At 56.9% G+C, this 27276-nt stretch overlaps 1 protein-coding gene and 1 long non-coding RNA gene across 4 annotated transcripts in view; one reads left to right on the top strand and one right to left on the bottom strand.

Annotated features, from left to right (window-relative positions):
• The window catches only part of LOC127490252 (uncharacterized), a 36416-nt gene extending 29131 nt beyond the window's left edge, over window positions 1–7285 (bottom strand). For all 3 annotated transcript variants that reach the window (XR_007918092.2, XR_007918094.2, XR_007918093.2), the window contains exon 1: window positions 7124–7285. This is a non-coding gene — a long non-coding RNA (uncharacterized lncRNA). The remainder of the gene's footprint in view (window positions 1–7123) is intronic.
• TRAF1 (TNF receptor associated factor 1) lies at window positions 622–26015 on the top strand. Its single transcript, XM_002720502.5, has 10 exons — window positions 622–820; window positions 1457–1531; window positions 2233–2353; window positions 2580–2921; window positions 4622–4706; window positions 13625–13690; window positions 14157–14567; window positions 16556–16733; window positions 19188–19336; window positions 22558–26015. Exons 4-10 carry the CDS (start codon window positions 2782–2784, stop codon window positions 22774–22776), a joined length of 1248 nt encoding a protein of 415 aa, XP_002720548.1. The 5' UTR covers window positions 622–820; window positions 1457–1531; window positions 2233–2353; window positions 2580–2781; the 3' UTR covers window positions 22777–26015.
• Window positions 26016–27276: the final 1261 nt, after the last annotated feature.

Below are 27276 nucleotides of genomic sequence, written 5' to 3'. Positions count from 1 at the left end.
GCCGGCGCCGGTCCACCGCCTGGCCTGCCCGGCTTCCGTCCGCGGGGCCGCGTCCTCCGCGTCCCACCGGAAGCTCCAGCCCGACTCGGGCAAGCGGCGGCGGCGGCGGCGCCGAGGTTGGTCGCCGCGCACCCCGCGCCTCTCCGCCCCGGGACCGCGGGCGGCTCCCGCGCCCCGATCCCCGCGCAGCCAGCCCCGCGCGCTTCGGCGCGGCCTGGGAGCGCGTGGCTGCGGCCGCAGAGCCCGGCGCGGACTCGCTGGGCCCCCTGGGCCCTCCCCCCCTCGGGCACCTTCACCCTCCTCTCACACCTGGAGATGCGGTGGTGGCGGCGAGGCGACAGCCACTTTGCGCTCGGGGGCGGGGGGCGGAGCGGGGTAGCGCACCGACGGTGCGGCAGGGGGCCGTGCTGGGGCCAGCGGGACGCGAGGGCAGAGCAAAGCTGGGCACCCAGTGCCATCCTAGGGGCAGCCCGCGGAGGCTTCCTGGAGGCGGGGTCCGGGCCACGCGCACCCGGAGGGCTGAGCGGGAGGCTGGGAGATGGGGGTCCCACAGAGATGGGACTTACACGGAGAAAAGGATCAAGGCGACCCTCTGGGGTGGGGGGTTGGGCTCCCTGCGAGGGGGTGCAGGAAGTCTGAGAGAAGCAAGGGATCCTGCAAGGACCGGCTAGAACGTTATCAGCTGCTGGCCGGGGGCTGGTTGGGTAGAAAACTGGGATAGGCCTGGACATATGTGACCTTGGCATTTTGTGTAGCCTTGGGAGATAGCTGCCTGCAATTCAAGGCCTGTGTGGACAGTCTTTTCTAGAAGGTTCCACCGGTGAGTGGCAAGAGAGTGGCTGTGGGCAGGGAGTTAGAGGAGGAGGAGGAAGCGCATTTTAAAGTCTGTTCGATTGGAGCATGGGCTCTGGGTTCAAAAATCCCCTCCCACCTTGAACTTGTCGCTTAACCTCTCAGTGTAAAATGGAGATGAAGCTGGCCGTACTTCCTCGGGGTCGTGTGAAAAGTAGGGGCGGTGATGCCTGTGAAAGAACTCAACCCAACACTAAAAAGTGGGACGTCTCGTTTTCTACTTTTGGGATGAGAGCAGATTGGGCTTCTTGTGACGCTGAGCGGAAGGCGTTGAATACCCAGGGGCGAGCCCGGGGACCCAGAGCCTGCCTGGGGAGGCGGGGCTTGGGCGCCTCTCTTCTCCCAGCCAGGGGGAGGGCGGGGACCGTGGGGAGGCCGGAAGGGTGGCAGGCTGAACGTCGTGAAGTGGGTGGCAGTGGGCCCAGGTGCAGGTCCTGGTCTCAGGTATCTTAGGGAAATAGGCGGTGGAATTTTTCTAAGCTCAGATGACTCCACCTGGCCCACCCTGCCTGCCTGGGAGGCTCAGTTTAAGTAGACAGGTATGAAAACGCTAGGCAGGGATCGTTTACCATGCAAGTCCTTTCCCCTTGTTTTGAACAAACAGAAGAGCTTCGGCCATCAGCTGAGTAACTGTCAAAGCCTTTCGAGCTGTCTGTAGGGTGCTGCTCCCCACCTGCAGGTGCATTTGGACCTCATGGCAGGGGGTGGGGGGAAGGTGGTGTTGTTAGCCTCGTTTTATAGATCAAAACCTGCAGTTCGGAGGAGTCAGGGTTTATGTGGCAGTACCCACTGTGAGTAACAGGTGGACTGGCAGTCCCAATTCAGATCTGTGCGACCTCAAAGCCTACTGAATGAAACGTCACGATCTGTAACAGCCCCGCAGGAGAGAGAGATGTGCAGGGCCTGAGTGATGGAGAGAGACAGACAGGGAGGTCTGCGACCGTGGGCTTCTTGGAGCCTGCAGAATTCCTGGCAGGTGCTATAAGGACTCCCAGGGACAGCCTCACCTAGCTCGTGGTAGACGTGCCTCGGCCCGCTTTCCCTGCCAAAGTCCGTCCACATCCCCCTTGGCTGCTGAGACCCGGCGCCCGTGGTCTCCTCTTTGCTTTGTTCGCCTCGGGACAGGGAAGTGGTGGCGCCTGACCCGAGCACATAGCCGCCTATGACTTCCTGAGTGGGACAGCGGGGAGAGGCCCCTACAGAGGCTGCGTTCCAAAAACCTGGGACTTCAAAGGAGGGGCGGGCCTGTGTGGTTCCTGTGATGGCCGGGCAGTGCCACGGCTGGGCTGGGGGCATCAGCAGAGGCTGCCGGTTGCCTGGTCAGAGGGTCGCAGAATCGGAGTGCCCAGAGATCACCTCTTGCAACTTCTTCTTTCGCAGATGGGTTAACCGAAACCCATGGTGAGGAAGTGACTTTCACCTGAGATTACCCAGACGCTCTGGACGGCACCTAGAACTTTTAGAACCTGTTTCAAGGACCCTGGGGCTTTCCGCCAGGAAGGTGAGCACCCCCGGTGGGCGGTCTGGGCTGCTGGGGTGGGGGCGTCTCCCGCTGCACCCTGGGGAGGCGGCGGAGGAAGCCCTGTCGGCCGGGGGCAGCCTGTGGTTCTCTCTCTCTGGTTCCTGAAAGTATCTCACTCGGCTCTCGCTCTCTCTCTCTCTCTCTCTCTCTCTCTCTCTCTCTCTCATTCTTGCTCACTCCAAAAAATGACTGGACACTCCTGAAGCCTGCAGTCACCATCCAGGGGAATTTTTTTCACCACAAAGGGTAATTCCTGCCCCATCCCTGCCATGACTCAGCTGTGACGTTGAACCACACACGCTGGAGAGAAGATAAAGTCATCAGACTCCTGTGCACCAGAGTGGCCCAGCCCAGAGCCCGGCTCTCCTCTCCTCACAGGCCCTTGAGGGCCAGCAGGGAACCCCAAGATGGCCTCGAGCTCAGCCAGCAGCCCCCGCCCGGCCCCCGATGAGAACGAGTTTCCCTTTGGGTGCCCCCCCAGCGCCTTCCAGGACCCGGCAGAGCCCAGGGCCCTGTGCTGCACAGCCTGCCTCTCTGAGAACCTGAGGTGAGGGGGCGAGGCGCGAGGGGCGGGTGGCGAGGAGGTACAATGAGGGGCCCTGGTGGGAGGCGAGGGAGAGAGGAGCCCGCGACTTGACCTCTGCGGGCCTCAGCTTCCACACCTTTCCTCCCAGGCCCTGCTACGGCCCCTCGGGTAGTTGTGGGAGAAGCGAGGCCACCCTCTTACCGCGTGCCTGGTGCAAGCCTGCTCATGTCCCCGGGCCGCAGCTGTCTTGCGGGGGAAGTTATTCGCTGCCTCACAGAAGTGCTGTGAGGCTCAATCCATGAGATTCCAGAAGTCCTTAGAATAATGAATGGGAAGCCTTAGGGTCAATGACAAAATGCCACGCACATATCACATCCTGTGGGCTGGCAGCCCTGTGACAGGGGACAGAGTGTAGAGGGAGGCATAGCATATGTATACCATATACCATGCATGCTACGTATATGTATTACGTGTTCCACACGGGTACATGTGTGTATATATCTTTTTATCTATACATGTATGTATGTTGGAAATATCTATAACCCAGAAAGGTGTGGCCAGTACTATCACCAGCATCCCTCCTTAGGCAACTATTATGCACCCACTGTGTGCCAAGCTTTCCTTGGCTCTGCAGAGCAGCCTGGACAGACGGGTACTGTAATCACCGTCTTCTACGAAGGAGAAGGCCGAGGCCTATGAGAGGGAGAGGAGGCCAGCTTGTTCCAGGCACTTTCCTGAAAAATAGGCCCTTAAGCAGCATGACCTTTTGTTTGGGGCTTTACAACTTGAGTAGGTGGGAAGACGAACTTGGCTGAGGGAGAAGTTCGGGTGATGCAGGGGGGTGGGGAGAGGCTGGGAGAAGGGGCGTGGTCATGGAAAGGCCAGGTGGTGGCCAGGAGTGCAGCTGACCCATTTCCCCAGCGAGATGGGGCTTTGGGGTTCATCTCAGGTTTTTGTGCAGGGTCCCTCTCCATTCTCCATGCTCCCAGGGGGAAGGGAGCTGACTGTTGGTAAAAGGGGCGGGGGCCTGAGGCCCAACAAGTGTCTGCCCATTCCTGCTCCTGAGTCACTCTGCTGAGGCCAACCCACATGCCCTCAGGACCTCATTTTTCCCACCTATGAAATGGGCCAGGCCGGTGGCTCTCACTGTGGATCGGAATTTCTTGGGCGCTCACCTGCAGCGACACGGGTCACAATGTGACATCCACCTCCGGCTGGGAAACCCCAGGCTAGGTCTGGGAGACCCCTTCTTGTTCTCAGAGTCCGTGGTCACCCGTCATTACCAGAAATAGGAGCCCAGCACCACACACAGGACACGAAGGAGCAGTGCCATTCCACATCCGCATTCCCTCGCCTCAACTCCTGAGTTTGGGAACGCACGACGTTCTCGGGTTTCAGAAGAGCCAGTTGGTACATTACGTCATCGCTGGAGCAGGGACTGGGGCAACACCCTGTTCTCAAGCTGGTTAACGCTTCTGCAACGCAGCATGCAGGGCCCAAGTGGGACCCAGGGCTGCCATAGCCCCTGATGCGCTGAGATCAAAGGTCACTAGGAACCCAGGCAAAGCATCAGGTGCTCCGCGCCTCTGAGGCTCAGGCAGGGTCGCGATGGCGGCTGCCGCGGCGCCCAAGCAGGGTCTAGGCTTTGGCGGCTGCCAGGAGAGGCCCTGGTGCAGGAGTCAAACTTCGCTCAGAGGGATTTGTTCATTTTTTTCCCCCAGGAACTGTGAGGACCGCATCTGTCCTGCGTGCAAAGGGGACAACCCAACCTCCGTGAGCCCCGGAAGCCTCCGGACCCAGGAGAAGGTACGTCGGCGCAGCCGGGAAGCGGCGTCACTCCGCTTTCTGGATTTTCCCAGGTTGAGGCCAAGCAGACGGCCGCCTCCCTCGTGGCCCAGAATCTGCCATGAATTTGTTTTGCTAGCAGTGAGGAGGCTGATGCTCACAGTGGAGGGGCAGCTTGCCCACGGCCACCGACTGGTCTGTAATAGGTCAAAGGTGAATGGTGACTGTCCAGGCCAGGGGCCAACAAACAAAGGCCAGACCCAGCTTTTTGACAGCCTGTGTTGAGCGTTTATATTTTTAAATAGTTGGGGAAAAGAAATCAAAAGAAGAATGACCTTTGGAGTCACATGAAAATTATATGAAATGTAAATTTCAGTGTCCATTACTAAGTCTTCCTAGTACCCAGCCAAGCCCATTCACTTAGCTGTTCTCTGCGGCCGCTTGCTCCCTAGCGTAGTGGAATTCGGTACTCGCAACAGAGGACTTAGAGCCCCAAAGAGTTGCTCTCTGGCCCTTTGCAGAAAAAGCAAGCAACCCTCGATCCAGGGAGCTCGCTCTGCCCCTGCCAGCCCCTTCTCTCCGGCAGGGAGAGGCCATTGTCAGCACCCTTCTCGGCTCAGGAGACGCCCTTGGGAGTATGAGGGGCCAAAGAGACAGTCTCGGGTACCACGGTTTAGAATCCAAGGCCTCCCAAGCTGGAAGGACCTTCATGGGGGGTCTCTCCTGCCCAGAGGGTCCCACATGCCAGCCAGAGCCCACCCATCCTCACCAGTTCCTGAGGTGGTTTTTTTACAAGACTAAATTGTTTGCATTTATACAGTCAACTTTTACTCTGAGATGGTGTCCCTCCTGTACGTGTCTTTGTATAAATGAAACAATATGATCGAAGGTGGCAGAGTTTTAGGCAGCACCTTTGCTATTTAAAGCTAAAAGCTAGCAGGCTTGGAGCCCAGGGTGGGTGTTTGGGCTGACATTTAAGATGCCTACAAACACCCACATCCCAGTACTTGGGTTCAACAGCTGGCTCCCAGTGGCTGAGCCCAGCTTCCTGCTGGTGCAGACCCTAGGAGGCAGCGGCTGTGGCTCAAGCAGCTGGATTCTTGCCACCCACGGGAGGGGCTTGAATTTGTGCCCAGCTCCGACTTTGGCCTAGCCCTACCCCAGCCATCACAGGCATTTGGGAAATGAACCAGCTCTCTCTTGCTTTCTGTCTCTCTGCCTCTTGAATAAATATTTTTTTAAAAAAATTTTAAATATAGCACTCTTTATATTAATCTCCCAGTGAAACAAAATACACACCTATATTGGTCTATGAATCCAAACACATAGAAATCACCACTGTCTAAAATATAATCCCTTCATTTGCATGTGAGACACCCCCCCCCCCAGTACCTGTAGGGAAGTCTCAGTGCTGCCCAGTGTCCAGGATCCCACTGCCCGGCTCCCCTCACCACCCCCACTGTGAGACCCCCAGCGCCTTTCAGTCCAGGCCTCCTCTGGCAGCAAACCATGGTCCAAGGATGGAGGGCCAGGCGTGCAGGGAGGGCGCTGTGCCATTCACTGCCTCCCTGTGTCGCTGGAGGCGGGGCCCGGGGCCTGTTCCTCCATCTGTGAACTGAAGATGCTCAGGGGGCTGTGCGTGGCCTGCCCAGGGCCTGGGATGTCCAGGTCATGAGTCAGCTGCGGCCAGGGCGGCTCCCCCTCCCGAGGTTGCACCTGAGGCTTATGAGTCTGCACACTCCTCCTCCTCTCTCACACTGGTCCCTGTCATCCGGAGAGTTCGGGGCAATTTCCTGCCCCATCCCGTGTTGGTTTGGAGGGCTTTCCCGCCCCCTCCTCGGGAGCCCCTCCTCTGGGAGGCTGTCGGGGAATCATAGCAAGGCCGAAATGGGTTTTCTGCAGCTTCATGCTCTGTGATGTGGTGAGAGTTCAGATGGTGCACTGGTCTATGGGTTAACTTCCTGAGCCCCCGCCTGGCTGTCTTCGAGGACCAGCAGTGAGACACGAGCAGATGCGTATCTCTGTGGGCCGCAGTGCCCACCTTCCAAGTGTGGGAACCATCACCTGCTGCCCCACAGAGTCTGCGCCAGCAGGAAGCTGGAGTCAGGAGCTGCAGCCGGATATCAAACCCGGGCACTCCCATATGGGATGTGGGCATCTTAACTGATGGACCGCACACCCACCCAAGCCTGCTTTTAATTTTATCCAGTAAAGACGTCACCCAAAACTATCATCTTCTGTCGCATCACTTCATTTATGCAAAGATGGTCTCAGTGCCCAGCTGCAGAAGCACCCTGCCTGTTTAAACGTTCTAGGACTGTTGCCTCTAACTTGTTCTGTTCTTTCCTCCTAACAAAGTAACGCATGTTCATTGTACAAATCAGTTTAGGCAAGAGGTATCTTAATAGCTCTTAATCCAGTGGTTTTCATATTCGTACCTTTGTTAAAGTGAAATCCCTGTGGAAGTCCCTGATGAAGAGGAGTCTGGGGCCCATCTTCTTAATTCCTCTCCTTCTTTCTCCTGTCCCAGCTCCTGATGGACCCTGGGGACGCCTAGAGCCCAGCAGAGCACAGTTGGAACCTTGCTGCCTTCAAATGGCAGAGGCTGTAACAGACGGTGGGGGAGGGGAGGAGGCTGCCTGGGGGGGAGGGGGGAGGACAGGGTCCCCTCTGATGCAGCCAGACCTCCCGGAAGCACCAGCCTTCCCCTCCCTATTGACTTCCCCGTGGGATTAGTCCATTCCGTTACTATAGCGAAATGCCTGAGGCTGGGTCACTTGATAAGGAAAAGAGGTTTATTCAGTGCACGGCGTGGAGGTCCCAGAGCGTGACCTGGTAGCATAAGGCACCACAGTGGTGGGAGTGCATGCTAGAGAGAGCGAGCACGTGGCTGGACGGGAAGCCAGAGTGATCCAGAGGTTGGACTCGCTCTAAAATCATTCTTGTAAGAATTAACTCAGGGTCCCACAAAAACCCTGTCAATCCCTTTGGAGAGCACGTCCCCCATGACCTGAGGCCTCCTCTCGTAGTGCTGCCGCACCTGTTAGCATCGCCCACTGGGGACCCAGCTTCTGACACAGGAACCTCGAGTGCTCATCACGGCTTCCCCGGAGACAGGCTGCCAGGAGGGCGAGTCAGTGTCCTGACCGCCTGCGCACAGCCGCGTCCTGGAAACACCAGGGACTCCACTGACCCCTGGGCCTGGTGGGAACTTCGGGGGGACTTTTGACCGATGGGAAGCAGCTTGATTGTAAGTCAGCACTTTGCACAGTGGTGATTCCTGAGTCTGTGCATCCCCTCCTGGGCAGCAGCTGGGCTAAGGCCAAAGGTGCCCATCCTTGCACGCTTTCCGTGCCTTCTGCTTATCAGTTTGTCCTCATCCTCTGAGCTCATTAAATTAATAGCCCCTGAAGATGCGCCCAGAGCCACAGCCTGATCACCCAGTCCAAGAAGCAGACAGTCAGGGGTTAACGTTGACCTCGTTAGGGACTCGGTTCTTGCCCAGGATGCCCTTTCGGTAGAAGGGACAATGAAGCGGGGGTGGACCTGGGGCTGGCAGATCGCATTCAGTTCTGTTTAGTGAGAAGTTCTCGTCCTCTCCTCCCTCTGAGGCCTGATGTGAAAGGCAGGAGCAAGCTGGTGTCTGATGCCAGGGACTCGCAGGGCTGCCTTAGCTTTCTCTAGAATCAGAAAATGCCAGGCGTTCAAGCCATCTCGTCCAGTTTTCACTGTGTGCTGGATTCCTGCCGAGTGTCTTGATGTCTTTCCAAACTCATTACTTCACGAGATGGCCTCTTCCACCCTGGGGGGCTCTGGCTATTGCAGCATTTCATTTGCACTGCACTGAAATCTGTCTCCTTTTGGAGCCAGTGAAAGGCAAGTCCCCCAAGGTGGTCCCGACCTGTGGGAAGACACCAACCACATCCCTCCTGAGCCTGCCCCCGTCTCTGTGCATCTGGGGTAAATAGGCTCCCATTTCTCTGTGTCCCCTGAAGTGTGACACCTAGAAAGGACCCCCGAACCCTTCACTTCTGAACCTGCAGTCCAGTGACACCCTGTGCAGTGGACGGCCGTGATGTCTCTATTTTACCGATAGGTGATTCATTGAGGCTCAGTGAGGCCTGCCTGGACCAATCCCAGCAGGTAGGAGGCAAGGCCAGGCCCCAACTCCTGCATCCCGGGCTGGTGGCGTCTGCTCTGTGTGGCCTCACTGAGTGGTTGGTGCATGTTTAAATAACACAGCCAGCTGCAAGTCCTAGAGTCCTCCAACCGCTGTCAGAAAAGTGAGAGGGCAAGGCCCACTTTCACCCAGGAAAATCAGGCGGGGCTCCCTGCTGATGGCAGCTGAGCTGAGTCAAGGTTGGCAAAGAGGACACTGGTCCAATACAGAAGAGGGTGGAACTGGCAGGCTGGGCATGTGGACCAAGCTGCTTCCCTCCCCATCTTCCCCCAACTATAGAGTGCTCGTAACTATAGAGTGCCTCCCCCTTGGTGCGAGCAGAAACAGCCTGGGGGCAGCCAGAGCCCCAGCCCAGCAGAGGGGCAGTGCCTGGCACGGCCCAGGTCCTCCTGTTCTGCACAGCGGCAGCACGCCTGCTCCTTGCCTCTCCCCACACCCACACTCTCAGACACCTGCAGATCCCCCAGCAGGGGCCTCCCACAGCGACCCTCAGCGACCCCATCTCCAAGGGCCTGGGTGGCAGGGAGGCCAGGATCACGCACAGCCAGACGTCTGAAATGCAGACAGAGGCCCGGCTCCCGAGGCTGGCGTTCTGCGCTCTCTCTGTCTCTCTTTCCTCCTCCTCCGGGGAAATCCCACCGCAAACTGTATTATTAACTATTTGCAAGCAGTGAGGCTGCTCCCACAGGGCCACGTGGGGCCCCAGAAACTGGCCAGGCCGAGCCAGGCCGGGGACAGAGCCACTGTTCTTTCCTTACAGCCCATGCCTGAGTCCCTCACCTGTCGCCTGGGTCCCCAGCCTTCAGGGGACACCACGCTTTGGTCAAGGTGAGGACTCTGGTGGAGAGGGAGGACCCAGGCTCCTGGGCTCCACCATAACCAGCCCTGTCACCCTAGGCAGGTCACAGGCCCCTGTCCCTGCGTGGGGGAAGCAGAGCCTTAAAACCCCGGCCCCCTCCTTGTGTGGGAGAGTCTGATGGGGCCAGGGCTTACGCAGGCTCCGGCTGCAGGAGAAAAGACCCAGGCTTCAGGAGCTGCACAGCTCACAGGCATGGCACGACCTTGGTGAGCCGTCACCCTGCCGCTCCACTGTACCGCCAACTCCTCCCCGTGTCCCCAAGTCGTCTTCCCTCTCTGTCTGCGTCCAAATGTCCTTTCCCTGTAACGTCAGTCGGACTGGATCAGGGCCCACCCTGAAGATGGGCTCTTGAACGACCTCCATCTCCGTGCTGTTAGATACTGGGGGTTAGGACTTCAACGTAGGCATCTGAGGTTGGGGGTGGGGGGGTGGGGATAGTACAGCCCATACAATGGCAAAAGAGACAGCAGATGTCATTCATTTAAGGATCTAGAGATGGGAGGATCGCCCTGCACCACGTAGGTGGGCCCAGCGCACTCACGAGGGTCCTCGGAAGAGCCAGACGAGAGAGTCTGGCGGGAGGGAGGTTGGAAGACGTTCTGCTGCTGTTTTGAAGGTGGAAGAAGGGGCCACAAGCCAAGGAAAGCTAAAAAAAAAAAGCAAGGAAATCCGTCCTCCCCCAGAGGCTCCGCAGGGAGCATGTTCCTGCTGGCACCTGGACATCAGGGCTTCTGACGTCCAGAACGTGAAAGAATTATCGATTTGCATTGTCTTAGCCAATAAGTTTGGAATTTTGGCCGGCGCCACAACTCACTAGGCTAATCCTCTGCCTGCAGCACCGGTACTCTGGGTTCTAGTCCCGGTCGGGGCGCCGGTTCTGTTCCGGTTGCTCCTCTTCCAGGCCAGCTCTCTGCTGTGGCTCAGGAAGGCAGTGGAGGATGGCCCAGGTGCTTAAGCCCTGCACCCACATGGGAGACCAGGAGGAAGCACCTGGCTCGTGGCTTCAGATCGGCGCGGCGTGCTGGCCATAGCGGCCATTTTGGGGGGTGAACCAACAGAAGGAAGACCTTTGTCTCTGTCTCTCTCTCTCACTGTCTAACTCTGCCTGTCAAAAAAAAAAAAAATTTGGAATTTTGTCACAGCAGCAATTGGCACTGATGTCAGCCCTTACGTGTATTATCTCATTTAATGTTCACAGTAACTCTGCAAAGGGGGTGCTGCTAATATCCCCATCTCGAAGATGGGGAAACCGAGACAGAGAGAGGTGAATGATTCTCCCGGGGCCACACAGCTGGTATGAGACGTGACGGAGATGAGCTCCGGGCCAACAGGCTGGCTCCAGAGCCCACACCCACGACCGCTGTGTGCTCTAAGGAATGCGTGAATGATGGTGGGACCAGGGGCAGCCCCTGAAGGCCTTTTGAGTCACCACAGCTGCTCCCAGCCCATGCCACCACAGACAGCAGAGTGAGGGTGGCCCTTGGCCCCTGCAATGGGCTTTCCCTGTTCACACTTCGCCCGCCCCCAGGCCTAGCTGCCATTTAACACCCCTCCACCTGCGGGGTGATGGCCACACCCCCACTGCTGACTCCATCACTTTCACCTCCTCACCCCCTTCAAGCTTGAGCCCTTGGGACCAGAGGATTCAAATCACGGGCTCGAGGGGGATTACAGGGCCTGAGAGGAGCCCCAAGGCCACTCACCCCCAGCTCAGACCCACATGTGGCATCAGGTCCCCCCAGTGTCCCCTCTTATGGAAGCTGCCTCTTGGGGGAGCCTTCATCCTTGCAAATGTCCAAAGCCTCGGTGGTCCCCCTGCCAAGGCCACCCTCTGCCCACCCCTCACCCACCCCAAAGCATCTCTTTTCTGTTCCTCGTTGGGAGCAGCTTGTCCCTGGAGTCCAGAGCAGTGGAACAAGGCATGGGTGGCCCTGTGCCCTCTCTCCCAAACCAGCTGCACTCGTTAAACCCACAGTCCTCTGCTCACCCCACGTTTAAAGAAGGAGAACTAGGGTGGCTCCTGATTCACCGAGTCCAGAAGACCTCCGCCCCCCGCCCCTGCCTTCAGTTCCCCTTTCGCTTCACCCTCAAGGTCGTTCTTCCACAAAAAGCAACAAAAGTCCTGTAAAGTCAAGATTTTACTCACATGCAGCAACACAGCTTCCTCATTTTCAGTGCGCAGCTGAGGAGCATCCCAGCTAACGGGTGTCACGTACCCACCACCGCGATCAAGATGCCAAACACTTCCACCCCAGACAAAGTGCTCTGTGCCCCTGCGCGCCCCTCCCTCCTCCTACCTGCAGCCCCGCCCAACCCCGATCCCCTTTCTATCACTATAGATTTGCCCTTTCTAGAACCTTAGAAGAATGGAGTCGTGGTGAAATGCAGTCATTTGTGTGTGTAACTTCTTGCGTGTAGCGTGTCTTGTTACTGTGTGTGTGAGTGTTGAATTTGTGACAGTGCTGAGTCGTGGGGTATGGAGATGCCATGATTTCAGTGTGTGCACATTTGCCAGATAATAACATGGGAGTGGCTGTAATGACTACGGCTGCTGTGAGCCTGCACATACACGTTTGAGTAGATTGTGTTTTCCCTCGTCTTGGGTAAACCTTGTCTTTGTCCTAGGAGTGGGCTGTGTGGGTTGTACAGGAACTTTCTAAGTGGGCTTTGTGAGTCAGTTCATTTATAAAGACGGCTTCACTTTATCAGATGTCCCAGTGTAAGGTCTCCCATGGGATTTTTCCAAAGTGTCTTCCATTCTGCGTTCCTACCAGCGACATGAAGGTTCCCACTGCTCCAGCCCTCACCAAGGCTTGATACTGTCAATCTTTTTCATAAGACTTGAAATTTTTCATGTACTTTGATTTTATTTGGACGACGTAGGGACAGAGTCCAGTGGAGTTTTAGCCCGTGGGCGGTTGCATCTCAGTGCACGCCCCCTTTCCCAGATGGCTACTGGTATCAGCCGCTCCGCAGGCTCCTTTGTCACCCTGTGTCTCCCTTTGTACAGTGTCTATGCAGGATTCTCCCTAATACCCATTTCTCATGAGGTTACCTGCTGCTAACTCTTGAATTGTAAGGGTTCTTTATATATTTAGGATATAAGTCCTTTTGCAGGTACATGTTTTGGAAAAAGGTTTCTCCCATCTCTTGCAGACTTATTCCTGATAAGAGAGAATGGTGTGTGGAGGAGTCCGGAGGCCATGCTGCTTCCCAGCTATGGCTCCTTGGGCAGCTCCCTTCCCTCTGCTATGTCAGTAAAATGGGGGGGGACACCCCATCTTCCCCACAGCATTGTTCTGAGCCCTAAGAAGAGTTATGACGTAAGAGAGTTTGGTAAACCCTTCAGACCTGAGTAGGTTTGGAGCAGTATCAAGTTGCTGTCAGCAGTGAGCCCCTGCTGTGTGCCTGCTCTTGGGCTGTGTGTTATCTGGGAGGGAAGCCCATGCAGGGCAGGCACAGCTCGATCAAGGATAGATGGCCAAGGAGGGATGCCAGCGGGAACTCCGAGACCTGTGCCCGTGGGCTTCAGGAGGAGGGAGGCATTGACATGTGTGGCAGCAGGTTCCAAGTGTCTCCTGTGCCAGGCACTGGGAATATGCAGCCATGACTCTCCCAGAGACCCTAGACCAGTGGAGCAACCCAATGTGAATGAAACTTTCTGAGCTGTGTGGAATGTGTCCCAACTGGAGGAATAGCAGTGCTGCCTGGGATCACCACAGGGGCCCTGGCCCCGTTTGGAAGAACTGAGACACAAAGGGTAGAAAGGGGCCTTCCAGGCTCAGGGAACAGCAGGTGCAAAGTCACGTGGCCCAGCCTGGCTCCTGGTCCTTTGCCGAGAGCCCTAGACGTGGCCACAGCGATCCCTATAACATCCAGTGACGCAACTGTTATTTCCAGATTCACCCCGAGGTGGCTGAGGCTGGAGCTGGGTGCCCCTTTGCAGGTGTTGGCTGCTCCTTTAAGGTAAGTGTTTGAGTGTGAGAACGGGGATCTGTCCACAGGGTTGCAGACCTTTGGGTCCCCCATTCCAGCCCCTCCAGAATTTTGCTGTGACACTAAGCTACTCCTCTGGATGCCCCTTATGACTGATGACTTTCCCGAGCAGCCGATCTCACTATTAAGCCATGATGGTGCTTTAAGTACCATCTAAGCGTTGGTATAGCATCACCAAAATGGCCCCGTGTCTCTCTCCATGGTCCTGAATCACCCTTGCACTCAAGGGCAGGGAGGACCATTGTCTAGAGGCCAGGATGCATGTGGCTGTGTCCTGCCTAATGCAGGCTCCTGCACACCCCTCCCTACGACTGTACAGAAAGCTGCTTCCCCTTTGCTGAGTGGATGGACCTGACTGTGATGAGAGGGTCCCTCCCCTGCTCTCTGGTCCTCCCTCCGCCTCTGTGTTCATTGATCAGCCTCACTCTCTTGGCAGGGAAACGCACAGTCCTTGCAGGAGCATGAGGCCACCTCCCAGGCCTCCCACCTAAACCTGCTGTTGGGGTTCATGAAACAGTGGAAGGCTCAGCTGGGCTCTGGCCTGGGGTCCGGGCCTATGGCCTTGGAGCGGAACCTGTCAGACTTGCAGCTGCAGGCCGCCGTGGAGGTGGCAGGGGACCTGGAGGTGGACTGCTACCGGGCACCGTGCTCTGAGAGCCAGGAGGAGCTGGCCCTGCAGCACCTCATGAAAGAGAAGCTCCTGGCCGAGCTGGAGGGGAAGCTGCGCGTGTTCGAGAACATCGTCGCCGTCCTCAACAAGGAGGTGGAGGCCTCCCACCTGGCCCTGGCCGCCTCCATCCACCAGAGCCAGCTGGACCGCGAGCGCATCCTGAGCCTGGAACAGAGGGTGAGTGTGGGAGGCCGGTTTTCCTTCAAGGACAGCTCGGGGAGCTCCCTCTGCCCCCAGAGCAGTGGCCCCGTGTTCCTCCTACCTGCTCAGAGCAGGTACTCCTCCACCAAAACCCATGTCCCCTGGCTCCCAGGACTTCCTAGAAGAGTCCTGGGTCAGGAGTTAGAGTCATGGCTCACTCGGTTAATCCTCCGCCTGCGGCGCCAGCATCCCATATGGGCGCTGAGGTCTAGTCCCTTGCTCCTCTTCAAGTCCAGCTCTCTTCTGTGGCCCAGGGGGGCAGTGGGGATGGCCCAAGTGCTTGGGCCCTGCATCTGCATGGGAGACCAGGAGAAGCACCTGGCTCCTGGCTTTGGATCAACGCAGCACTAGCCGTAGCAGCCATTTGGGGAGTGAACCAACGGAGGGAAGACCTTTCTCTCTCTCTCTCTCTAACTCTCTAACTCTAACTCTACCTGTCAAATAAATAAAAAAGAAAAAGAAAGAAAAGAAATTAGAGTCAAGGTCAAACACACCCCCACTGCGGCCGTCTGTTCGTTTGCTTGAACTCCTGTGGTGGGACACTCCTTCCTTTTCCTTCTTTTCCTTTTACAGCTCATTCCGTTGCTGGACGTTTTTCACTATTAGTGAGTTTTTCCTTATACTAAGCTCCCGCCAGCCTCTCCCTGTCCTGCTCCATTGTTCCTGGCCCTGCCTCTTAGGGTCTACAAGACAAAGCTGCCTTCAGGTCCCTGTGGCAGCCCCCGAGGGACGCACAGTCGGTGATCACATCCTACCAAGCACTTCCGCGGCCTGGCACCTCCGTCCCCTCGCCTGGGCATGTATCCCGTTGTCCCGGTGCCCGCGGGCTCCGTCTCTGACCCTGCATGCTTGCAGGTGGTCCCACCCTGACTCCAGTGAGCCCACTTCCTCTGTAGCACATGTGCACAAGGATCGTCCCCTTCCTGACCCCAGAGCTCACACTTCTCTCAGTGTAGCTGTCGCCACGCCAGTGTTGCTGTCCCTGCCACAAACTAGATCTTTGTCTCCTCTCGCGTTAGGGCTGGGGTTTAGTTTCAGCCCCAGCATTAGCTCAGTACCTGGGCCTGAGCAAGTCGCTTTCCCTCGGATTTATTTATTTGAAAGGCAGAGTTACAGAGAGGCAGAAGGGGTGGGGGGGTGTTGAGGTGTTTCATCCACTGGTTCACTCCCCAGATGGCTGCAATAGCCGGAGCTGCACCGATCCAAAACCAGGAGCCAGGAACTTCTTTGGGTCTCTCACATGGGTGCAGGGGCCCAAGGACTTGGGCCATCTTCCACTGCTTTCCCAGGCCACAACAGAGAGCTGGATCAGAAGTGGAGCAACCAGGACTCAAACCGGTGCCCATATGGGACGCCTGCACTGCAGATGGCAGCTTTACCCCCTGCACCACAGCGCCAGCCTCTGAAGTTTCTTTAAGGACATTCACTCTCATCCCTTCTTTCTCTACGAGAACAAATGTGTGTTCTTCCAGCTTTCCTTGGGGAAATCTACGAGAAGGGCCGGGCACAGGGCTGGCATGGCCGAGTCAGGCCTTTGTGTGATTCCCAGTTGAAAGGCAGGGCCCCCGATGGCAGCAGCTGTGTCTGCTTTTACACGCCAGCACCATGCAAGGCAAGGATGCAGACAAAGTGAGCATGGCTCCGGCCTCGGGCAGGGGGCGGAACCCACGTGACAGGAAAGGGAGAAAAATATATTGCATGAAACCATTGTAAGGGCTCCATAAGAACCCAGAGGAAAGAGGGGCCAGCCGAGCTGGGGGCAGCTCACAGAGGAAGGGCCACAGGAGTGGGGCTCCTGATGGGTGAGTAGGAGTTGGCCCCTGAGGCAAGAAGGACAAGGAATTCCAGGCCAGCATGGTAACTGCATTAGTGCAGGTGCACCTGCTAGAGCGAGGCTTGGGGCAGCTCCATCTCCAGCCTCCAGCTGGGTTCTGTGTCCCTGGCTGAATGGGCGTTCCCTGCAGGTGGTGGAGCTGCAGCAGACCCTGGCCCAGAAGGACCAAGCCCTGGGCAAGCTGGAGCAGAGCCTGCGCCTCATGGAGGAGGCCTCCTTCGACGGCACCTTCCTGTGGAAGATCACCAACGTCACCAGGCGGTGCCTCGAGTCTGCCTGCGGCAGGACCGTCAGCCTCTTCTCCCCAGGTAACACCTTCCAGGGCCCAGGAGACCAGCGGAGGGGACAGCCACGCCTGGGACAGCCGCTGTGATTCCCGCTCGGCTGGGATGCACCTGGTCCCAGCACGGAGGAAAGAGAGGGATGCGCAAACCTTGCTCTGCCGTGGGGCTCTGAGCAGACCTGCGTGCTCCCTGCATGACGGTCAACTCCGGCCGGCGCCGCGGCTCACTAGGCTAATCCTCCGCCTTGCAGCGCTGGCACACCGGGTTCTAGTCCCGGTCGGGGCACCGGATTCTGTCCCGGTTGCCCCTCTTCCAGGCCAGCTCTCTGCTGTGGCCCGGGAGTGCAGAGGAGGATGGCCCAAGTGCTTGGGCCCTGCACCCCATGGGAGACCAGGAGAAGTACCTGGCTCCTGCCATCAGATCGGTGCGGTGCGTTGGCCGTGGCGGCCATTGGAGGGTGAACCAACGGCAAAGGAAGACCTTTCTCTCTGTCTCTCTCTCTCACTGTCCACTCTGCCTGTCAAAAAAAAAAAAAAAAAAAAAAAAAAAGACAGTCAATTCCGCCTGGGAATACAAATGGCTGGCCACTTCCTGTGGACCTGAGTGTGCAAGAGATGCCCCGTGAGCCCACGCTGTGCAAATGGCAGGGGTGTCGGGGATGGCTTTGCACTGGTGGATACCCTGGGACCCTGCCCTCGGGGAGCCCACGGGATGCATCAGCCCAGGGAAGAGCTGAGTCAAGCCCGTGTGTGGTATGTGACTGTGGGCAGCGGGTGAATGATGTTGTGTAGACACGGGCAGTTCTTACTCGTCGCTGGGCCCCTGGGCTGGGCACGAAGCCTTGCATAAAGTAGTCGCTTGCTGTGTTCTGCTTAAAGACAGGATGTCTGTTAATGTAGCAATGCCTATATCTGTGCATAAAATGCTCCATTTAAACCACACCAGGTGTCAGGGCCTGGGCCAGCACGGGACAGGCGATGTCACAAACCCTCGCCAAGTGCCTGTCGTCTCAACACCGTGTTACAGATGAACAGGCTGAGGCCGGGTCCCGTGCCCAAGGCTGGAGGGAAGCTGGGTGCGGTGCCTGGACTCGGACTGGCATGGTTTCCCCCGTCCTGCTCAGGTGTGTCTGAGTGCACGCGTGGCTTTCTGCCGGCTGCGCCCTCAGCCTCTAGTGCCTGCCTAGGCTTCACGCCTTTCCTGTTTGTCAGCTCCTCTCACACACCCAAGAGCAGCCGTGCCAGGCTGATTCCTCTTCTGCACAGGAGATGGCTGGCGGGGCGGGGAGGGGGAGGGTTCCCCGTGCAGCCTGGAGCAGTCCGCAGCCCCCAGTGCCTGGCAGCCCTGGGCCCCCCTCACCTTCTATGTGCACACCTGTCCTCTGCGATTCTTTCCAGAGAGGAAAAACAAGCAGTGTCCCTGGCTTCTTCCTGGCACTTCACGGGCAGGCATGAGTCAGAATGTTGCCTGGCCCTCCTCCGCCCCCTTCCTGCCCATGCCTGCACCCTGGCTCCACCCAGGGAGGGGCCACCGGAAAGTGGCAGCTGCCAGAACCCACGCTGGAGGAACTGCCATGTCAGCTGCCCCGGGAGAGAGCCCCAGGGGCCCCCGGGCAGGCTCACCAGTGATGGAACAGCCCCTGGGGGCCTTGGTCAGGGTGGCTACTGGGACTGTGAGCCCCCCCCACTCACCTCCAGCCTCCAGGGGACCCCAACCACTGGGCCTGGGGCAGCAGAAACAAACTAGTGTTTTGGGAAAAAAAAATTTAAAGGGGTCACCTGCAAGGCCCATATGGGAGTCCATTCAAGTCCAATCCAACTCCCTGGGAGTGCACCTGGGAAAGCAGCAGAAGATGGCCCAAGTCCTTGGGCCTCTGCCACCCCCATGGGGAGACCCCAGATACAGTTTCTGGCCCCTGGCTTCGGCCTGGCCCAGTCCCAACTGTGGTGGCCATTTGGGGAGTGAACCAACCAATGGAAAAACTCGTGTGTGTGTGTGTCTCCTTCTCTCTCTGACACTCTGCCTTTCAGATAAGATAAGTAAATCTTTATAGAGAAAGAAACAAGTGTTGGGGCTTAAAAAGGCCTCTCAACCTGGCTCTGCCCCAGCACATTGTGAGACGGTGACCAGCCCCTTCCTGTTCATGGGCTGGGTTTTCACAAACAGCTTTTGGTTAGATCAGTGTTTCTCAAAGTGTGTTCCCAAGGCCAGTGGCACTGGCAACCCATTTGAACTTATGAGATGCAAATTCTGTGTCCTCACCCCAGGGCTACCGAGTCAGAAGCCCACTGGGCGCCCGGGCAAAGCTGCGATTGGGTTGGGTGGTGGGTGGTTGCCAGCCTCCACCTTTCTGACCCGCTCATCCCCAGCGTTCCCAGTTTTGAGCCTGTGACCTTGGTTCTGCCAAATTGTGGGGCCTTGGTTTTCTCACCTGCCGAGCCCCGTGCTGCCCGGCTGACTGTGGCTTCCGCATTTCAGCTTTCTACACTGCCAAGTATGGCTACAAGTTGTGCCTGCGACTGTACCTGAATGGGGATGGCACGGGCAAGAGGACCCACCTGTCTCTCTTCATTGTGATCATGAGAGGGGAGTACGACGCTCTGCTGCCATGGCCTTTCCGGAACAAGGTACAGGCAGGGAGGAGGTGATGGGAGAGTCGCGGGGAAACTTGGGGGCCTGGGACTGGTCCCAGTCTAGCCATGAACTTGGTCTTGTGACCTGGCAAGTCCCCACTCTCTTTGCTTTATCGGTTTCCCTTTCATAAAACAAGAAGCTAAGTTCAGATCCAGAGCCTCTGGCTCCATGAGCCTGGGAGCTAAGGTGTCGGAAACAGAGCTCTCCTACAGCATGGAGAAACGCAGCTGTCACGGTGGGGTGCATCGGGAGGACTTCCTGGAGGAGGGGCTATGAGGCTAGCCTGTGCCGGCAGGGTTTTCAGAAAAAGGAAGGAGGCAGGTGCCACTGTCCACCTGTAAGGCGTGGGCCCAATCCAGAACCCTGACAGCGCCAAATGCTGGGGACCCTCCCTCACGGCTTCTGGGAACGTAGGTCGGTTCCGCCACTTTGGAAGAGAGCCTGGCAGTTTCTGACAAAACGAAACACACCCTCACCCTGCGACTCAGCAGCCACGTGCCTTGTTATTTACCCAGAGATGTCCACGCAAACACCTGCTTGCGGGTGTTTATAGTGGCTTTATTCATGATTACCAGAAGCCGGCAACAAACAAGATGTCCTTCAGAAGATGAATGGACAAACGATGGTACGTGCAGGTGAATATTATGCAGCAGTAAAAACAAATGCGCCATCACGCCATGGAGGACCCCGAAGTGCATGCTACTGAGTGAAAGAAGCCAGACACACTGTATGATTCCAACTACATGACATTCTGGGAAAGGCAATAGTATGGAGACAATAAAAAAAAATCAGACGGGAGCCCAGTGTTGTGGCCCAGCAGGTGAGGCTGCCACTTGCAACACCAGTATCCCATATCGGAGCGCCTATTTGAGTCCCGGCTGCTCCGCTTCCAGTCCAGCTTCCTGCTAATGCACCTGGGCAGGCAGCAGATGGTGACTCGAGTGCTTGGGCTCTTGCCACTCACAGGGGAGACCTAGATGGAGTTCCTCGCTCCTGGCTTTGGCCTGGCCCAGCCCTGGCTGTTTGCAGCCATTTGGGAAGCGAACCAGTGGATGGTGGGTCTGTTGGTCTGTCTTTCTCTCTCTCTGCCTTTCAAGTGAATAAATATTTTTTTTAAAAACTGAGTGGTGGCCTAGGATAGGAGAGAGTGTATTTCAGGCCGTGCAAGTCCTCTGCATGATAGCCCTGTTATTCGGCCGTGTACACGATGGCCTCTGGTTGGTAAAGATACCTCTGTATAGGCTCATCAGTTGTAACAACTGTAGCCCTTGGGGGTGGGAGGTGTTGAAAGTGGAGAGGTTGTACAGGGTGTGGGTAGGAAGGATATGAGAAATCTCTGTACTTTCTGCTCAATTTCACCCTGATCCTAAAACTGCTCTAAAAATAAAGTCTATTTTAAAATGTTAAGGGGGGGAAAGGGGGCTCTTGTTCCCTGCACAGCGCTGAGAGAGAGGGAGGGGTCAGGAACCCAGATGTCAGCTGGCATGGGAGGCAGGCGCCCCATGGTGGTCTGAGCGTGAGTCAGTGGGCAGCAGGCAGCAGTTTCCAAAGGTGCCAAGGAGGTTGTTAAAATACCAGCAACCGGGGCTTAGCACTATGAGTGCAGGGCCCGAGCGTCAGGCTTCCGGGCTGTGCAGCCAGGTTTCAGAGCGATTTCAGGAGGCCAAGGGAACCGATTTCAGGCACCTGGCAGGGCCACGGGCCAGGGCAGACTGTTTGCACCACTTTTATTTATCATTTTATCTTTTTTTAATGTTTATTTACTTTTCTCTCCTTGAAAAGCAGAGTTACAGAGAGAGAAAGAGAGTTCTTCTGTCTGCTGATTCATTCCCCCAAATGGCTGCAGCAGTTGGGGCTGGGTCAGGCCAAAGCCAGGATCCTGGAACACCATTGGCATCTCCCATTTGAGTAGCAGGAACCCAAGGACTTAGGCCATCATCCGCTAACTCCTGGGATGCATCAGTAGGAAGTTGGATCAGAAGAGGGAGTGGCTGGCATGCAAATCAGCTCTCCAGTATGGGCTACAGGCATCCTATTCTGCAGTCTAACCCACTGCACTGCAATGCCCAGCCCTATTAAAAAAATTTTTTATAAATGACATTTATGGGGCTGGTGCTGTGGCTTAATAGGCTAAGCCTCCACCTGTGGCTCTGGCATCCCATATGGGCACCAGTTCATGTCCTGGCTGCCCCTCTTCTAATCCAGCTCTCTGCTATGGCCTGGGAAAGCAGTAGAAGGTGGCCCAAGTGCTTGGGCCCCTGCACCCATATGGGAGACCCAGAAGAAGCTCCTGGCTGCTGATTTTGGATCAGCCCAGCTCCAGCCATTGCAGCCATTTGGAGAGTGAATCAGCAGATGGAAGATCTCTCTCTGTCTCTCCCTCTCTCTGTCTATAACTCTGCCTCTCATGTAATGACATTTATTTGTTTATTTGAAAGGGAGGGAGGGAGAGAGAGAAAGAGAGATATCTTCCATCTGCTCTTGCACTCTCCCAAATATCTGGGCCAGACTGAAGCCAGGAACCTGGAACTCAACCCAGGTCTCCCACGTGGAGGGCAGGAACCCAACTACTTGAGCCATCACCTGCTTCCTCACAGGGTTGTATTAGCAGAGAGCTGGGATCGGCAGAGGCAGGACCTGAACCCAGCCCCTCCGATGTGGGATATGGGTACCCCAAGCAGTGTCTTAGCTGCCACACCAAACACCTGTCCCTGTGTCACATTCAGATAATCGGCTGCTTCAGGGTGTACGTAGCTGCTCTGTGGATACCAGAAGCTTGATATATGTTTCAGGGCATTGATTGACAATCTCTAGGTAGAGGCTCTATCTGTCCTTACCCCACTGCCTTGTTGGGGGTCAGGGGGTGGTTCCAGCTGAAACTGATGAATCCAAGATGTCAGAGCCGGCAGGGACATTTAGCTTATTGAGTCCAGCCTCCTTGTCAGTGCCCCAGTCCCGTCCTTACCCCCCAGCAGTCAACCAAACTAGTGGTTCTGCCGGGTAGAACACAGGCTCCTAAGCCTAGGACAGCCCCTGAGCCTGCTCAGAATGGCAGGTGCAGCCTTTTCATTGTCTGTTTGTCTCCTGGTCTCAGCCGAGGTTCAGAGGGGCTGCACAGGCAGTGGGCAGGCAGCTTGCTCTGAGCCAAGCCCTGGTTCTCCCGGTCACAGCGCCACCATCCAGGCCTGACCTCGCCCTGTCCCCTGCCCTGCAGGTCACCTTTATGCTGCTTGACCAGAATAACCGGGAGCACGCCATCGACGCCTTCCGGCCGGACCTCAGCTCTGCGTCCTTCCAGCGGCCCCAGAGTGAAACCAACGTGGCCAGCGGCTGCCCTCTCTTCTTCCCCCTCAACAAGCTGCAGTCACCCAAGCATGCCTACGTGAAGGACGACACCATGTTCCTCAAGTGCATCGTGGAGACCAGTGCTTAGGGCGGGCAGGTGGGGCTCCTTGGGGAGCCAAGTGAGATGACTGTGACTTCTGCCCTTGATGTTCAAGAGCACAGGGCTGCACCAGGGCTTGCGTGACCTGAGCAGGACTGGCAGGTCGACCAGCTGGCTGTCCGCTTGGAGTGCTGGGCAGCATTGCTCCCTGAGGCTTCAGCCATGGCACCCAGAGGCCTGGGAGCCACTTCAGCCCTGACTGTTGAAGTGGACTTGGCCCAAGATGGGGAGAGGATGGGACCCGGCCTAGGGCACGGGTGGTGACTCGGAGCTGTAGGATCTAAGCGGAGGAGCTCCTGGGGTAGGCAGATCTATACAGGGACCCCACGGAGAGCTGGCAGTGTGTTTGCTCTTCCTGCCCAGGGTTAGGCTGGGGCCGAAGGGACAGGGTGCCAGTGCGACCTCAGTCTGTCCAAGCCATGAAGGAGTTTCCCATCACTGGAGGCAAACAAGCAAATCCAGAGGCCTGCACGGGGTGGGGCGGGGGGGGGGGGGGGGCACTGAACTGGAAGTTGGGCTTTGAAGATCTTCCAGTTCTTTCCAGTCCAGATGGTCTAATGCCAGGCCTCCCTGACCCAGGTGAGCCTTCCAGGCTGGAGGGTTCTGGAAACACTCAGGAGCCTCCTGCCATCAAGTTCCCCACTCACATCTGGGACCACAAGGCAGGCTGGGCTGGCTGCAGTGCACCTGCCACCCCAGGCCTGGCAGCTTAGGTTCCCGCCACACAGGGGCATGCACACGGCCTGCATCCAGGCCTCCCCCGGCTGAACGCCCCTGCACGGCATCTAGGGGAGACCAGGAGACTGGCGCTCTCCAGAGTCCCAGGTCAGCCGGTAAACCGAGGCACTCACTTCTCGACCCTGACCAGAACCTCTGCACCACTGGGCAGGGGTCGTCCTTATAAATATGTATTAAAAACCAAAAGAATTTTTTTAAAAATCTCTTCCGAGGCTTCATCAAGTGTGCAGTTGGAGTTGGTGGCGCTGAGCGAGTTTGAAGAAGCCCGTTGCTCCGTTGCTGAGTTCCAGGTGGTGCCGTTGGTATTGCAGGGGGCGTCAGAGCCGGTGTGCTGGCAGCAGCATCCTCTCTGGCCTCAGTCTCCCCTTCTGTGCAGTGAGGGGATGCCCCTAGCCTGTCTCCCTCCTGGATTGCGTGACCCTCAAAGGGGATGCCCCACAGGAGAGCCAGGGACACCCTGGACACCGCTGCCTGTCCAGGACCAGCAGTGGCCCATGCTTGACTTCTCACCTGGATGGCATCAAGCCCCGTTCCCTTCAGGGACCCTTGCCTGGCTGTCCAGAGCCCCTGGTGCTTCCTGTTACCACTCAGGGCTCCAGGCCAGGCCCCAACCACTCGCCCCTGCAGCCTTGCCAACAGCTGACTCCTCTGCTTGCGGGGGCTGTGAGCAGTGGTGGCTCCAGGCAGGATCCGGGTGGCAGGGGGCTACAGGGGAAGACGGAAAGGGTGGGATGGGCCAGAGCAAAAGCACCTGCGCACAGCTGCTCAGCCAGAGCCCTGCGGGCGCCCCCTTGGCCAGTCAACAGTCGCCTGAGACAGTGATGTGGAACAGTGATGCATTTCCCAGGGAAGCCCTGCGCTAGCCAAAAGCTGGACAGCACCTCTCTGCCAGGTGATTGAAGGGCGGGGCGGGCAAGGCGCAGGCAAAGCTGCCTGGAGCCTCACAGCCTGGGGTGCAGCAGGCACCCTCTCCTCCCCTTCTACAGATGGGGAGGTGGAGTCCAGAGAAGCTGGGGGAGGGGTGGGAGGTGGGCACGGACCTTAGACACCAGGTCTTTCACTTCCAGCTCTTTCCTACCTCCTTGAGCTTCCTCGTGGGTGAAGTCATCAGTCACAGTGGGCTCGCCCCTGCATGGGAGGCAGTGGGAGGCCGTGGGTCCTTGTGCTCCCCGCCAGAGACCAGCCTTGCAGGACCTGGCTGCACCCCAGGAGGGCAGGGCAAGCAGATTTGCCCAGAGGCCACCCTTGGACAGCCCCAGGCAGTAAGGACAGTGGCTGTTTTACACTGTTCATTTTTGATCCTAGAAAAACTGGAAAACAACGATATACAAAAAGAAAGTAAAAATCACCCCTGAGGCCCATGTCTAGAGAGTCAGAGCGGAGCGTTTTTGTGCATTGTCTCTTTGGGAAGGTGGACACAAATACTCACGCACACACACATGCGGACTTGCTAGAATCCAAATGATGACCACAGTATGCTCCCTTCTGTTCACTTCCTACCATTAGCGCCTCAGCTCACAGGCAAGGAAGAAGAGTGAAATAAGTCGCTCAAGGCCACTCCAAATACGTGGTGGGTCAGGATTCACACTCAAGTCTCTGGATGCTAAGCCAGACTGACGTCATCATGACTGTTAAACAGAGAAACTGAGGCAGGGGAGGGGAGTGATGTGCCTGCGATCACATGTCCAGGTCCTGGGCAGACTGGCCCCTGGCTTTGGATGTCGGGCACCCCTTGTGCAGGGATCTGGAGGAGACAGGGCATGAGCCCTTGGTTGGCAGAGTTCTGAGGACGTGCAGGACATCACATGGCAAAAGGCAGGGAGCGCACCTGGCTCTTGTGGCCCCTCTGCCCCTCGGTACAAAGCCACCAGGATTGAGTCGTGGGGTCTGTACCCTCCTGCCCTAATCTAATGCCAGTCGCTCCCCAAAGGCCCCACCCCGGCACACCTGGGGCCGAGTCAGTTTCCACCCTCTTCATACTATTTCCGGCACGACCTGGGGGATTGAACTCCTGGGGGCAGACCATTTTTAAACCGCAGCGTGTCCCCTAAGACAGGGTCTGCCGCACAGTGGGCAAAGGGACCCCAGATGCATTTTGATACTTGGACACTGGTGCCACCAAATGCAGAGAGGGAAAGCCAAGGAGCACACGGCCTCCTGGGGCCTCCAGAGAGAGCTCAGCTCTGCCAACACCCTGACCTTAACTCTGGAAGACTCGCTTCAGCCTTGCAGCCTCTGGAACCGCAAGGTGACACATCCATGCTGCTGCAAGCCACAAGATCTGTGGCAATGGGTGCAGCCACCAGAGAAGACTCAGCAGTGCACGCCAGGGGTGGCTACTGCAGCGGGAGCTGTGCTCTAAGTCTATAAAACACCAGATTTGGAAGACTCAGTGCCAAAGAGAATTTATTGTGCTAATATTTTTATATGGATGACACTGAATTGGTAAATACCTTGTCAGAGTACATAAAATATATTGTTAAATGTAATTTCACCTGTTTCTTTTTTTTTTTTTTTAATGTGGTTGCTAGAAAGTTTAGAATTCTGTCTGTAGCCTGCTTTTTATTCTCGCTGGGCAGCATGAGAGGACCTTGCTCATTGCTGTGGCTAGGGGGAGCCAGCTCTGGCCACTCTATGTGGTCCCAAGTCAGCGCCTTTGTAATAACGGATGGGGGCTTTGTGCTGGGTAAAGGAATCACTGCCTCCCACTTGCCCCCACCCACACACCGCAGGTGGGGAGTCCTAGTGGTGAGTGAGTCCTCCTGCCTCCCCTCCCCCCACCCCCATCTGCCTCCCGGCCAGCCCAGGTCCCTGTAAGACGTGACTTTTATTTTTAGCCCTCACTGCCTCTGCGCAGCTGGCTGTGAGGCCCGCTGGGTGCAGGCCAGCCCCAGGATTGCCACCTCCCTGCCAATAGGGGTCTCCAGAGAGCCCAGTTTCCTGGCTCTGGGACCTTGCCAGTCTGTGAGCAAGCTCCCAACATCCCTTGCAAGTAAATAGAATCCACACGATAAGTCAAAGGTGAAGCGGTTGTTACAAGTTAGGAGGTGGCAGGGCTGGATCTTGGAAGCAAGTTGTTAGTTTGAGCCTTCCTCCCAAAAGCCTAACACCTCCCGGGGGCTGGAGCTGTGCACCCTGCCAGCTCAACTCTGGGCAGCCTTTCTCTGGGGGTGTTTTCAACCTTGGAAAAGTGTGCTAAGCAAGAGCAGAGCAGGCAATCAAATTGGAAGGAAAGGGGATGGTGGATGAAGGCTGGCCTCAGGGAGTGCAGCCCACCATCTCATAACAAAGATCCACACAAGCCTAGAGCAAAAACTAGGATTGCCTTGGGCTTCGGAACCCAAGCTTTGGCATCAGGAAAGCCTGGGTTCCAATCCCAGCCTCATTTTTCAGAGCTCTCTGGCCTGCCCCCACCCCAGCCTCAGTCTCCCCCATGACACAACTGATGTGCTAGTGGTTAGAAGCCTGGATGAGATGACGGACATAGGTGCTCGATGCAGCACCCCACCACGCCCTGGCTGCTGGCAGCATTCATCAAGGGCTTGCTGTGTGTGCAGCCCCGCGCTGAGTGCCACCTAATGCCTCTCATCCCAGCAGCACAACAACCCCGCGAGGCAGCTGCCCTTCCGGTCACCACTTTACAGAAGAGACAGAAAAGAGGTCACCCTACAAGGTCACACAAGTGAGGTCGAGCCTGGGTTTTTTGTTAACAGCTTGGATACAGTCCACCCACCATACAACTCTGTATTA

This window comes from Oryctolagus cuniculus, chromosome 1 (genome assembly GCF_964237555.1).
Source record: "Oryctolagus cuniculus chromosome 1, mOryCun1.1, whole genome shotgun sequence".
NCBI classification, from domain to species: Eukaryota; Metazoa; Chordata; class Mammalia; order Lagomorpha; family Leporidae; genus Oryctolagus; species Oryctolagus cuniculus.
Note: the sequence above shows the minus strand (reverse complement) of the source record. Positions and strands in the feature narration are given on the sequence as shown.